This window comes from Gossypium hirsutum, chromosome A07 (genome assembly GCF_007990345.1).
Source record: "Gossypium hirsutum isolate 1008001.06 chromosome A07, Gossypium_hirsutum_v2.1, whole genome shotgun sequence".
NCBI lineage: Eukaryota > Viridiplantae > Streptophyta > Magnoliopsida > Malvales > Malvaceae > Gossypium > Gossypium hirsutum.
In genome coordinates, this window is record NC_053430.1 from 3,491,778 (window position 1) to 3,506,393 (window position 14,616).

At 33.3% G+C, this 14,616-nt stretch overlaps 1 protein-coding gene across 1 annotated transcript; it reads right to left on the reverse strand.

Moving 5' to 3' along the window:
• Positions 1 to 7,712: 7,712 nt before the first annotated feature.
• LOC107919005 (ethylene-responsive transcription factor SHINE 2) lies at positions 7,713 to 8,888 on the reverse strand. The gene is made up of 2 exons (XM_016848549.2): positions 8,560 to 8,888; positions 7,713 to 8,482 (listed from the first exon to the last, which is right to left on the reverse strand). The coding sequence occupies exons 1-2, from the start codon at positions 8,637 to 8,639 to the stop codon at positions 7,990 to 7,992; spliced, it is 573 nt and encodes a 190-aa protein (XP_016704038.1). The 5' UTR covers positions 8,640 to 8,888; the 3' UTR covers positions 7,713 to 7,989.
• Positions 8,889 to 14,616: the final 5,728 nt, after the last annotated feature.

A 14,616-nucleotide genomic window follows, 5' to 3' on the forward strand; every position in this document is an offset into this window, starting at 1 on the left:
AGTCGATAAAAGGGAGCGCAATAGCTGACTTCTTAGCAACTCGAATGACAGAGGAATATGAGCCTTTAAGATTCGATTTCCCAGACGAGGACTTAATGTGCATCACAAAAATAGAATCCGAGTCATCAAAAGAGAAGTCATGGAAGATGTGCTTTGATGGTGCGTCAAATGCTTTAGGGCATGGAATTGGAGCAATCCTGGTATCACCAGACGGGAATCATTATTCGTTCACTGCAAGACTGAACTTCTTCTGTACCAATAATATCGCAGAATATGAGGCCTGTATCATGGGGCTTCGTGCAGCTATCGAACGAAACATCGAGATCTTGGAGGTGTACGGGGACTCAGCCCTAGTGATTTACCAAATTCGTGGAGAATGGGAAGTGAGGGACTCAAAATTGATTAAGTACAGCGATTTAGTGGCTGGATTGATCAAGGAATTCAAAGAAATAACTTTTCATTACTTCCCACGAGAAGAGAACCAACTGGCTGATGCCCTAGCCACTTTGGCTTCAATGTTCAAAGCAAGTAGAGAAGCAGAAATAATGCCCCTCAAAATGAGCATATACGAGGTCCCTGCACACTGTTGTAGCATTGAGAAAGAAGTAGACGGACAGCCTTGGTTCCATGATATCTTAGAATATACCAAGAATCAAAGGTATCCCGAACAAGCGAATGAGAACGATAAAAGAACAATTAGAAGAATGGCAGCGGGATTTGTTCTTGATGGGGATATCCTGTATAAAAGAGGAAAGGATCAGATGCTTTTGAGATGTGTGGATGATGTTGAAGCCAGAAAAATACTTGAAGAGGTCCATGAGGGAATTTGCGGAACGCATGCCAATGGTTTCAATATGGCCAGAAAGATCATGAGACTCGGTTATTATTGGCTGACAATGGAAAGTGACTGCATCAATTTTGCTAGAAAATGCCACAAATGTCAAATCTACGGCGATAAAATTCATGTAGCCCCTTCACCCCTTCATGTCATGACTTCTCCGTGGCCTTTTTCTATGTGGGGCATGGATGTCATAGGGCCAATTTCTCCAAAAGCTTCAAATAGACATCGATTCATTTTTGTGGTTATCGATTACTTCACAAAATGGATTGAAGCCGCTTCGTTTGCCAACGTGACGAAGACTGCAGTGTGTAAGTTTTTGAAAAAGGAAATCATTTGCCGATATGGTTTGCTTGAAAGAATCATCTCAGATAATGCCACGAATCTGAACAATAAGATGATGAAAGAAATGTGCGAGCAGTTCCAAATAAAGCATCATAATTCCTCGCCCTATCGCCCAAAGATGAACGAGGCTGTTGAAGCAGCTAACAAGAACATTAAGAGGATCATTGGGAAAATGACTGAGACATATAAAGATTGGCACGAGAAACTTCCATTTGCTTTGTTTGCATATCGCACATCTGTGCGAACATCTACGGGAGCAACTCCTTTCTCTCTAGTCTATGGAATGGAAGCTGTGCTACCTATCGAGGTTGAGATCCCCTCTCTGCGAGTATTGATGGAATCAAAGTTAGAAGAAGCAGAATGGGTTCGAGCTCGATATGATCAGTTGAACCTCATTGAAGAAAAACGTCTAAGGGCAATTTGTCATGGGCAAATGTACCAAAAGAGAATGATCGCAGCCCATGACAAGAAGGTACGACCAAGAGAGTTCCATGAAGGAGAACTCGTTCTGAGAAAGATTCTCCCAATACAAAAAGACCTGCGAGGAAAATGGGCACCAAATTGGGAAGGACCATACGTTGTAACAAGGGCATTCTCAGGAGGAGCTTTAATCCTTACCGAGATGGATGGGAAGGAGTTACCGAATCCGGTGAATTCAGATGCAGTGAAGAAATATTATGCTTAAGATGAAAACCCGAAAAGGGCATCTTAAAAAAATAAAAAAAAGAAGAAAAAAAAGAAAAAAAAGGGATCAGGGCGAAAACCCAAAAATGGCGTCTTGATTAGTACAAAAAGATTAGGATGAAAAGCCGAGAGGGCGTCCTAATGAAACAAACCTGGCGGTCGAACGATAGGTCAAGTAGTGAGACTACAATATTTGAAGCACTTCTGAAAGCTCGAAATTTTCTACGCAAGAAGCCATGCTCGAAAAGATTATTGATTGAGGAACGTGGAAGAGTTCATGTGTTGAATATCTAGAGCATTTGTATCCGTTGAATACGACATTTTCTTTCTTTTTGACATTTTTACTCTCATTGGTTAACTTTCTTTGTTTGCCACATTTGAAATAAAGGAATATGAGATATCCAGTTTTGTCCCTACATAACCATTGTTCATGCATCTCATTATGTGTTTATTTAATGATAAATAGTGAAATGACATCTCTAAACAAAAGAAATGTCAAGCATTACCCGGATAAGAATTTGATAAGTGCAAGATCTTCAAAGCAAGAACAAAGTTTAACCAAGGGCAAAAGGGTGATATCTGAGAAACGTCGATTACTCATAAAGCTCGAAGACAGGTATGAGGCCTGAAGAGAAGGTCGAGAATCAAAGTGATGAACGCAGATCCTCAACAATCATGGCGAAAATGAAATACGAACAATATGCTTAAGGAGCACTGCATAATCATGTAGGCATAAAGGCATTTAAGACAAACATGTGCATATCATGATGACATCATGCATGGCATATACAGGTAATCCAGTAAAGCAAGAAATCTTGAATGAGAGTCGCACTGAATCAAAGGAAAAGATACCCGAGTTCTACCAAAGGACTGGTTTTGGTATTTTGATGTTTAATATTCATGCTTTCCAAGGAAAATCAACTCATATTGCGAGAGATGAGTTGAGCCTCAAGACACGTTGAGGTATTTTTAATTTTTTTTTAAAAATCAACTCATATTGCGAGAAGTGAGTTGAGCCTCGGGGCACGCCGAGGTATTTTTAGTTTATGTTTTAAATTGACTCATATTGCGAGAGGTGAGTTAAGCCTTTTAATTTTTGTTTTTCAAAATCAACTCATATTGCTAGAGGTGGTTGAGCCTCAGGACACGCTGAGGTAATTTTAATTTCTGTTGTTAAAAAAAAAATCAACTCATATTGCGAGAAATGAGTTGAGCCTCAGGATACGCTGAGGTAATTTCAATTTTTGTTTTCAAAATTCAACTTATATTGCGAGAAATGAGTTGAGCCTCAAGACACGTTGAGGTATTTTCAATTTCTGTTTTCAAAAAAATCAACTTATATTGCGAGAGGTGAGTTGAGCCTCGGTTCACATGCTGAGGTATTTTCAATTTCTGTTTTAAAAAAAATCAACTCATATTGCGAGAGGTGAGTTGAGCGTCAGATTACACACTGTGGTATTTTTTTCAATTCATATTGCGAGAGGTGAGTTGAGCCTCAGGACACGATGAGGTAATTTCAATTTCTGTTTGTCAAGAATCAACTCATATTGCGAGAGGTGGGTTGAACCTTTTAATTTCTACTTTTTCAAAATCGGCTCATATTGCAAGAGGTGAGTTGAGCATCGGGGCACGCTGAGGTATTTTCAATTTTTGTGTTTTAATTTCAACTCATATTGCGAGAGGTGAGTTGAGCCTCAGGACACACGCCGAGGTATTTTCAATTAAGCCTTTTGATTTCTGTTTTTCAAAAAATCAACTCATATTGCGAGAGGTGAGTTGAGCCCCAGGTCACACCGAGGTATTTTCCATTTCTGTTTTCATTATTATGTTTTTGAAAGAATCAACTCATATTCTATTTTCAAAATTCAACTCATATTGCGAGAAATGAGTCGAGCCTCAAGACACGTTGAGGTATTTTCAATTTCTGCTTTTCAAAATTTAACTCATATTGCGAGAAATGAGTTGAGCCTCAGGACACGCTGAGGTAATTTCAATTTCTGTTGTCAAAAAAATCAACTCATATTGCGAAAAGTGAGTTGAGCCTCAGTTCACATGTTGAGATATCTTTAGTTTTTGTTTTTAATGTCTGTTTTTAAAGAGTCAATTCATATTGCGAGAAATGAGTTGGGCTCAAGACCACACACCGAGTAAAGAATAAAGATTGGAGCCGATTGAAGGCACCAGATTTTGTCTCCCTGAAGTTGCAGTGGGGCTGGTCGAGGATATCAGATATTGTCTTTCTAAAGTTGCAGAAGAGAAGACCACAAACCTTATCTGACTGAAGTGATAGAATAGCAGATTGAAGCTGTAGATCTTATATTTCTGAAGTTACAGTGAGGTAGACCGAAACAAAAAATGTTCACATCATTGAAGTTGCATTGGAATAGATTGAAGCCACAAGGCATATATCAGAAGATGCAGTGGGTTGAACCAAAGCAACAGGATGCAGTAGGATGGAATGAGGTTAATCGAAGAAAAGAAACACCAAAGAAGTCGAGATTCTGCCTGACTAGGCAAAATTGGCTCTTTTAAAGTCTTTGCCCCATTCTCGTTACACGACAATGAGCAAAGAGGAGCAGCTGTAATAGCCAATTTCAGCCTAGGTCCATGAAATAATAAAACCCCAAATAAAAAGGGTCCAATGTTCATTTACATAATAATCCCAATCCTAAAACTACCTGAGCCCAAATTTTAAAACCCTAATAGCCCATTTGCTTAGAAGATTTCAGCAGCAAACCCTAGCTCCCATCTTGTCAGCCGCCGCTTCTCACCAATGGCCAACCATTGGCCACCTTGCGCACTACCACCACCACTCTCCACGCACGCGTCTGGTCCTCCATACCCTGCAAAATGAAACAAACACCAAGACAGAACAGACGGCAAGGAGCAATGGCCAGAAACTTAAAAAATGTTGTATAGAAATGGCTATAAAGGCCAGATCCGAATGTAGGAGAAGGGAGGGGGTTCTCATTTTTGGCAACCAAAAAAAAAAGAGGAGAGAAAAAAGTCAAGCAGCAACAAGCGAAAGCCCTCACCACCGTCGTTCAACCACCGCCATCGTTGTCGTCCCCTTGCCCCCACCACCTGAAAAGTCACAAGCAACCAAAAGCAAAGAAAAAAGTAAAAAAGGCAAAAAAAATATAGCAAGGGATCTCGACCCCTTACCACGGCCACTTAAGGCGGAGGAGGATCGAGTGACGAACGGCGGATTGGAGGGGCGGCGTCGCCTCTAATTTCCGGGCTTGTGAAAGAGAAAGGAAAAGAGAGGGGAGAAGAGAAGAAAAGAGAGAAAGTCAAAGAGAGAAGAGAAGAGAAGGAAGAGAAAAAGGGAAGAGAAAAGAAGAGAAGAGAACGCCGAGACTAGCGCCACCGAACGGAGGAGTCGACGGCGGCAGTGGACGACGGAGCAAAGAGTCACCAACGGTGGTGGCTTGGGTTTGAAAGAAAAAAAGAAAAGGGAAGAAGAAGAAGGGAGAAAGGAAAACAGAGAAAAAGAAAGAAAAAGAAAATAAAAAAGTAATGAAAAATATAGCAGCCCAATAGCTTTAACAGCCCAAACCCAATAAGCCTATAAAAAAAAAGAGATAGAGAAGAGAAGAAATCTGTAGCAGGCCAAAGCAGTAGGCCCAATCCGAGCCCAAGTCCCAGTCAAGTCCAGCGCCCAACAGACCGGTACCAGCGGGCCAGCAGATTCGACCCAATCTCTGGCAGCCCACTAAGGCCCAATTCGCAGCAAAAAAGGAAAGGGCTTGTCTTTCAAGCCCATAACTTTGGGCTTTGGTAATTTTTTTAATCTATTTTGTTTTATTTAATGTATTTAAATGGTGTTTTATTTAATTTAAATTAGTATGTTTAAAAATAGTTTTTATAAATATTATTATGATATTTTAATTCCATATTTTAAAATAATAATAATATTTTAATGCATAAGGCAACGAACCGATTTAGCATCGAGTCATCGAATTCATCGCTATGTTGGGTGGATATCGATAGCTCGTGTTAAATACGGGACGCCCTTTTAACAATCAAAAATATTCGAAATTCCTCGTATTTTAATAAAATTCTCGTGTTTTATTAGAATCCCGATTAAATATTAAATTGAATCGGTTTGACACTAATTCGACGATTTCATCGCCATGTCGGGATGAATATCATCGATTCGTGTTAAATACGGTATTTAAAAAAAATTCGTGTTTCAAAAATCTTCGTGTTTTCAAAATTCTAGTGTTTCAAAAATTGTCGTGTTTTCAAAAAAATTTCCTTGTTTTCAAAAGTCCCGTATTCCGAAAATTTTCTTGTTTTCAAAAAAATTCTGTGTTTCATAAATTTCCATGTTTTCAAAAAATCTCGTCTTTCAAAAATTTTCGTGTTTTCAAAAAAAATTGACCGTGTTTCATAAATTTTCGTGTTTCAAAAAATCCTCGTGTTTCGTATTTTATCAAAAATTTTATGTTTTCAAAAAAATTTTGTGTTTTAAAAATTTTCGTGTTTCAAAAAGAAAATTCGTGTTTCCTAAAAAATCTCGTGTTTCAAAATTTTCGTTTTTTAAAAAAAAGAGTTTCGTGTTTCTAAAATGCTTGTATTTTAAAAAAATTTTGTGTTTTCAAAAAAAAAGAGGAAAAGTTGTTGTGCTTTAAAATTTCCGTGCTTTAATCGGATCACAATTAAATATTAAATTGAATTTGTATTTTTGAAAATTAAGACAACGCGCGTTAAACAAGATACCAGTTTTTGGGCGTCGCGAGGGTGCTAATACCTTCCTCGCGCGTAACCGACTCCCGAACCCTAATTTTCTTTGGATTTTCACGCAGACCTAAAATTACCTCTTTTTTAGGAAAATTTAAAAATAAATTTTTCTTCTAAAAAGAGAATTTATTAGGTGTCCGATCACACCTAGAAAAAAGATCGGTGGCGACTCCTTTTCAAATAAAATCGAAACTTTATTTACAAATTTTCAATAATTACTTCAACGAGCGCCCATCGCCAAATTTTTAGGTCGCTACATCCATTCATGCTTTAATTAAGTTTTTATTCCATGTACTTACCTTTCAACAAAATTTGCATTTATTTTGTGCTATAAGCGTTCATCCACGTCAAGTTGAACCACCAAAATTTTGATTTGATTTTTGGGTGTTTTCCAAAACCAATGCTTACAATAATTATGTATTGAAATTATAAAGTTTAGTGGATTGAGTTTTAGCTTAATTGGTATGGTTATTGTTGTTAATGTATGAGGATTTAGGTTTAAGTGTGTTGAAGTGTATTTTCCTCTTATTTATAGGTTGGGGAAAGAGACTATGGGTAGTTCTAGTTATAGTTTTGTATGATTAATATTTTAGCGATCATCCGATATCTCTATCATATGAATCTAAAACATTATATATATTAGTAATTATTGAACAGTTGAAATTTTTATTACATAAAGAAAATAGTTAAAAAAATTAATTTATGTCAAATTAACATGCATAATCTATATGAATGAAATATAAAATATAACAATTAAATTTTTAAATATTAATAATATAAGTGGTGGTAGCAGAGTCAGAAACTTTTTAGGGGGTGGGGAGAAATTAAATTGTATATTTTTACGATAGTAAAAATATAATTTTACAATTTTCATAATCTATATCTTTATAATTTTTAAAGTATTAAATCAAATTTTTATTATTCTTGAGAGGGTTAAAGTGTAATTTTATTATTATTAATTTAAAATTTTATAAAGACCTAAATGAAGGAGCCGAAACTTACCAGTCACTCTTTGATTCCGACACTGATAAGTGGACTGTCCTCATTACGTGTAATATATATCTAAATTAACTATAATCATTACAAAGTATAACAAATAATCGAAAATATATCTCCACTTAAATTTTATTTTTGAAAAAACAAGCATGATTTATGCAACGCTGGAGTCAAACTTGGGATATGAAGATTCCAATGACTGAACATTTCTCTAGGCCTATAAGCTTTGATTAGGTTGTTCTCATATATAATATATTTTCATATGGTAATTTTCACTATTACGAAAGTAAGATACTTCATATGTTGCCCTAGTTTTACATGCATGTATGTATGGCAGATAAATTTTGCAGAGGATGTACATCATCTATATATATATATTTCTAAACTCCAGCTGAAGTTGAGTTCATAGGACAATTCCAATTGAGCAATTCTTCAATCATCTGCATTGCAACCCTATCTTCTTCTTCCACTGCTTCAGTCTCCTCAACCATATGCGATAACTCTGACGAAGACGAAGCTGCTCCATCTTCCATTGTTGTCTTCTTATTCCCCAGCTCAACTCTCATCACCCAGTTGGAGCTTGAACGACTCCCCGCTCGTTTTTGCCACACCCCAATATGAGCATTGTCGGTGTCCAGCCTTAGACAAGTTAGTGATGGAGATTGGTCTTTGCAGCACTTCCTTAGCTTAGCACCCAAAAACTCAGACAAAGTCTCGGCAGGCAACGGAGAAGACCCATTATCATCACTACCACTGTTGGGTACTGGGAAATTGGTCTTCGCATTTTGCCCGTTCATCAAAATGGCAGCCTGGTCATATGCCCTTGCCGCCGCCTCAGCCGTCTCAAATGTGCCCAACCATACCCTTCTTTTCCTACACAATTAAAACCCAGAATTTATATGTGTGCGTTGTAATTAATATTGGTGATAATGGTGAGTGGATGAGCTTACAGTAAAGGATGGCGAATTTCAGAAACCCAAGAGCCCCACTGACGCTGGCGGACACCTCTGAATTTCTTTGTTTGTACCATGTTTTTAATTTTCTTGAGAAACAAACACTTAAGAGAAGTTCAGAGATCAGGTGTGTAGCTTTTAAGAGGGGATGAAATAAAAATAATAATGGAGAGGTCTCTCTCTATATGAGAATGAAATTATATGAGGTTGTCGGTGGATTGGATTGATTGGGAAGTCTTGAAAGTCATCCAAGTAATTAGTGCCTTGTTGCAATAAAGATTTTCACCTACACATCCATCATACAACTCCAAGAATAAATGAATAACACTGTTTGACAATTTCTTCCCTTTGAAATAGGTTTCATCTCACTCAAACTTTGAATTTAATCCAAACCACCAAAAATAAAAACAATCCTCACCACTCGTCTCAATAAACAAAAAAGGAACTAGCAAAAGTAAGCAATAATAATTAACATCCAAATCAAACAAAATCATTAAGTCTTTTCTATTGAAAGATGGATGAAAAGTTGAAGTGAGTTTGTAACAAAAGAGATGATACTTTTTATGAGATATAAATTAAAATTTGCTATCCAAAAAAAAAGTTTATCTATTAATTTTTAATTTATATATTATTATATTATACGTCAATAATGGTAGTATGATTGATCGTACAGTAATAAAAATAAAAATAAGCAGATTTTATGTGAAAAACTTTTATCGGAAAAAAAATCACGAGTAGAGGAGAAATTCATTAATGTTGAAAAAAAAAACAATAAAAGAGGTTTTCGACTATACATGTTTTAAGGGTTAAACAATCTTTTTATAATCAACGTCCAATAGAATAAGCATAGTTCTATATAGATTCTGCGGCAAGATTCTCAATTTATCCCTCTATTTTATTCTTTTAACAAGTGATTTACATTTTAAATTGGAATAAACGGGATTCGGGTCATACAATTCTAACATACGAAAGGTTTAGTTGATTTTTGAGTGAGGGGAGGGTGAGAGAATTAATTATGATTGGGAGTGGGAGGGGGTATTCAACTTTTGGGTTGGCATGTTAATAGGAAATGCAAAATTGGATGGTTGATTACTGAGCCGACTTTGTGATTTTTTATGGCAAAAACTCATTTCTTCGCTGCCTTTTACAACCAGGCACGGATGAAAGTAATTTGGATAGATGGATCCATAAATTGGTTCATATTTAATTCAGCTTAATTCGATTTTCGATAAAATTTCTTTAATTCTTTTATATAAAATATTTATTGAAGTGGTAAGATTTTAAAATGATTAAGTAAATAATGGAAATTGGTTCTCATAAATATTTTTTTATAATATTTAAATTTCAAAAATAAAAATAAAATATTTTTCTATCGTTAATGTAACAATATAATAAATAATAAAGGAAAGAAGGCTTTGTACATTTTGCATATGTTAGTGTGTATCAGTTCTAGGAGACGAACGATCTGTGTATCTTTTGCATTAAAAGATCTTTTAGTCATTTTATTTTTCAAGTAAGATTCACATTGTATAAGATGTACCTCTTTAAGGGAACTTAAAATCTTATCTTTTATAAGTCTAGTGATTCTATCTTGATCAATATGACTAAGTCTTAAATGATAAAAGTACGCATCATTAGAGTAAGAAATTTTAAGTATTTCTTATTCACTAATTCAATTTCTAACATTGAGTACATTTTTTATTTGATAAAATAGAGATTATTTTGCATCCATCCATTGCAAATATGAATTGCAATAACTTTATTAAAAGTCACGGTATAACCATCTCTAAATAAACATGCAATATAAATTACATTTCTTCTAAAATTCAATGCATAGAAAATATCATTTAAAATAATATTCCTAAAACTATCAAATAAATATATGCATCTTCCACTGCTTCTACCACTACATTGCTCCCATCTTCAGTTTACAAGAGATTCTTATCCTGAAGATCTTTTGTTTTTTTGAACTCCTGTAACAAAAAAAAACCACAAATTTGATTAATGGATCCATAATCAATGGCCAATGGTCTATTGAATCTTCCACTAAATAAGTTTCAATAGCCAAAATTTTCGTACCTTTACCCTTAAAGGCTAGGTACTCCTTCCATTCTTTACAATTAGCATTGACATGCTCTTTCTTACTATAGAGGAAACATTTAGATTTTGACAAGTTTTTAGGCTTCTTGGGATTCTTTCTTTTCGCTCTAGGTGGACTCGAATGTTGGATTCTAGTGCCCTTAGTGTAGTGTAGTGACGTAAAATTTTTTTTTTGCTTTGGTCGCTAATTGAGGCGATTTATTGGAAATTTGAAAATTGACTTTCGACTTTATTAAAAAAAGGAGTCGTCACCGATCTTTTTCCCTAAGTGTGATCGGACACCTAATAAATCCTCTCTTTTTTTTTAAAAGAAAAATTATTTTTTTAAATAAAAAGAAGGCTGAGTTTAGGTCTACGTCAAAAGCCAGAGAAAAATAGGGTTCGGGAGTCGGTTACGCACGAGGAAGGTATAAGCACCCTCGCAGCGCTCAAAATTGGTATCTCGTGAACCATGTGTTGTCTTAATTTTTGAAAATGCGAGTTCAATATAACATTTAATCGTGATCCTACTAAAACACGAGAAATTTCAAGTTTTTCGGTTTCTTTTGAGAAGGATGTTCCGTTTTTTTAACACGAGCCTATCAATATTCACCCAACATAACGATGAAATCGACGACTTAATGTTAAATCGGTACATTGCCTTATTTGTTGAAATTAATTAAAAAGTATGAGTAAAACATTATTATAATAAGAATTCGTAAATAATGTAAACAATGATGCAATTAATAATAAAAATATTAAAAACTAAGAATATTAAAACAACAATAACAATATTTGCATGAAAATAAAAATAATGTACAATTAATATAATAAGAAAAATAATGTATTTATAACAATAATAGAAAATAACAATATATACATAAAAATTATATATACATATATATTTGTATATACATGTTAATAATGATGAAAAGAATAATAATTATACTAATAATAGTGGTAATGGTAATGATCAAGGAGTAATGAAGTAAGTATAAGTATGTACAAAAAGATATACGTATACCAAATAGTACATAATAATATTAAAATAAAATAATAAGCAACAATAGTGAAAATAATAAGTATAATAATAAACATAATGATATATAAAAATAATACTATATATAAAAAGTATATATATACACGTATAATAAAATATATACTAATATTAATAATAAATATAATAGGGGTAAAAAAATAGATATAATAATAACATGTATATAATACGGTGTTTAAAAAATATATATATAATATAGTATTTAAAAAAATGTATACATAGTATATATACTAGGAATAATAATAATAGTAAAAACAACCATTAATAATGCTACATAAATAGATATATAGTAATAGTATATACATAATATAGTTATTAAAAATATATATGTAAGATAATATGAAAAATAAAAATATATATAAATAATATAGTATTAAAGATGTATACATAACATATAAAAATACAATATTAAATGATATATATATGTAATATATAAAAAAATGTATACATAATATAATATTAAAAATATTTACATAGTATATACATATTAGAGATAATAATAATGTTAAAAAACAACTATTAATAATATTACATAAATATATACATATACTCATTAAAGATATATACATATAATAAAACACATGCTAATATTAATGATGATAATAAGGATAATATAAAAATATGTACATGAAATTGGATAAAAAACATATAACTAATAATACTAACGATATATACATGATACGATACACATATATATTAGAAATGATAATAATGTTAAAAAACAATTATTAATAATATTACATAAATATATATAAATATATATATTAAAGATATATACATATGTAACAAAACATATACTAATATTAATAAAAAATATAATAAGGGTAAAAATAGATATAATAATAATATGTATACAACGGGGTATTAAAATATGTGTATAATATAGTATTTAAATATGTATACATATATTTCTTAGGAATAATAATAATATTGAAAAACAACTATAAATATATACATAAAATATATAAATATATAAGTATTAATTGAAACTAAAAAAAATAATTCTAATAATAGTAAAAATATACTACTAATAATAATAACGATAATGGTAAATATAATAATAAATAATATTAAAAATAATAAAAAATGGTAAAAGTAATATAAAAAACTAAATTAAATCTGAAAATGACTAAATTCGAAATAAAAATGAAGTTTTGGGGCCAATTTGAAATAAAAAAAGAAGAAAAGAGCTTATTTAAACGCGCATGAAACAAGGGAGGGCCTAAAGTGCAATAACCCCCCTTTCTAAAACGCACAACATCAGCTAGGATTAAATTAAAAATCGTGACAAATTTCGGGGCCAAATTAAAAATAAAAAATGACTTAATTGCAAAGTAATAAAAAAGCGGATGGGCTAAATGCGCAAATAGCCCCTCCAATGAAAACACACGGACCCTGAAGTTGGAGCGGGTCGGGTCGCGGGTCTGCCATGGGTTAAGGGTCAAAACGACGTCGTTTTGGGCATTTAAGGCCAGTCCCAAAATGACGTCGCTTTCGGGGCCTATATAAGTCAAAATTTCTTTAAAAAAACTCATTCTTCATTTGTTTTTCAAAAAAAAATTCCAAAGACTCTCTATTCTCTCTCAAGGCCCTCTCTCTCCGGCCAAACTCCGTCTCCGTCCGCCGCCGTCGCCCTTCGCCGGCCACAGCGCACGATGGCCGAAATTTTCAAAAAGGTATAATTTTTTTTTGTATTTTTAATATATAATTTTTTTTTGTATTTATAATATATATAAGTTTATGCAAGTTAATGGATTCGAAAATAAAACAAAACTAAAAACTAAAATCACCTTAGGCCTTTGATTATGATATCGGTATTTTGGTTGCTTGACTTGGTGCTGTTCTCGTGCTATAATATTGCTAAAGTTGCTATTTTTCGTTTTTACTTTTGAAATAGAATGTTTGTATTCTTGCCACAAAAAAATCTCTCTCCCTTTACAAACTGATTTCTGGGCTTTTATATAGCCATTTTACAAGAAATTTTATTATTATTGTCACTTCTATCTTTATTTTTTGCAAGTGCAAAGGGATGGTGGCCACAGTGGTGGTGGCAGAGGGTGGTTGGGGGCAGAAGGCCCTAGGTGCGGTGCACTTAGGGTTTGAAAATTCTTATTTTTCCTTTTTCTTTTTCTTTTGTGTTGTTTGGGCTAGGGTTAGGTGTTGGATTTTAGTGTTTGGGCCGTTAGGAATTGGGTTTGGGGTTTGGGTTATTGTTGGGTCAAATATTTGGGTTTTGTAATGAGTTTTGGGTAGATTTGGGTTTTATGTATGGGTTTAAAACTGGCCCGGGCAATTTGGGCTTCTACATGTAGTGATATCGTTTATATACTTTATGTACTTATAATTTTTCAAATAAATTAATTTAATAAATTTTATCATTACTATTAGTATCTTTTGCATAAATGTCCTCAAATGGTTTTTGTACACAAAACAAAATGAAAGTAAATATTAGCTTATTGATTATCTAATGTTTAACTAATATTAAGCTGTTTTATGTGGTTGAATCACAATGTAAGAAGACAATTTGTATCAAAATATAATCTAAAAAATTCCCTAGTCTAATCAAAATTGAGTAAGTTGATTGGAAGACTATTATATTACATATGAAGTCCAGTTGGGGAGATAACTTGTCTTGGGTATTGGAACATATAACTCTTAAAAGATATAGACATAATTATGATTAACTAGACTAACAATACATCGAATAGGACCCAAGTAGGATAAACCCTAGATCCATTTGTGGATTTATTCATTTCAGATGTTTATAGTGTGACTTGCCTCAATCTTAAGTAAGTGGCAAACTATATGTGCATGACTTGTATACTTTGATGTATTGATAGCCTAAGTTCAATTGGTAATAGTCGAAAGCTATAGTACATTGGGTATACAACTACTGCATGGCATAACTTCACTTACAA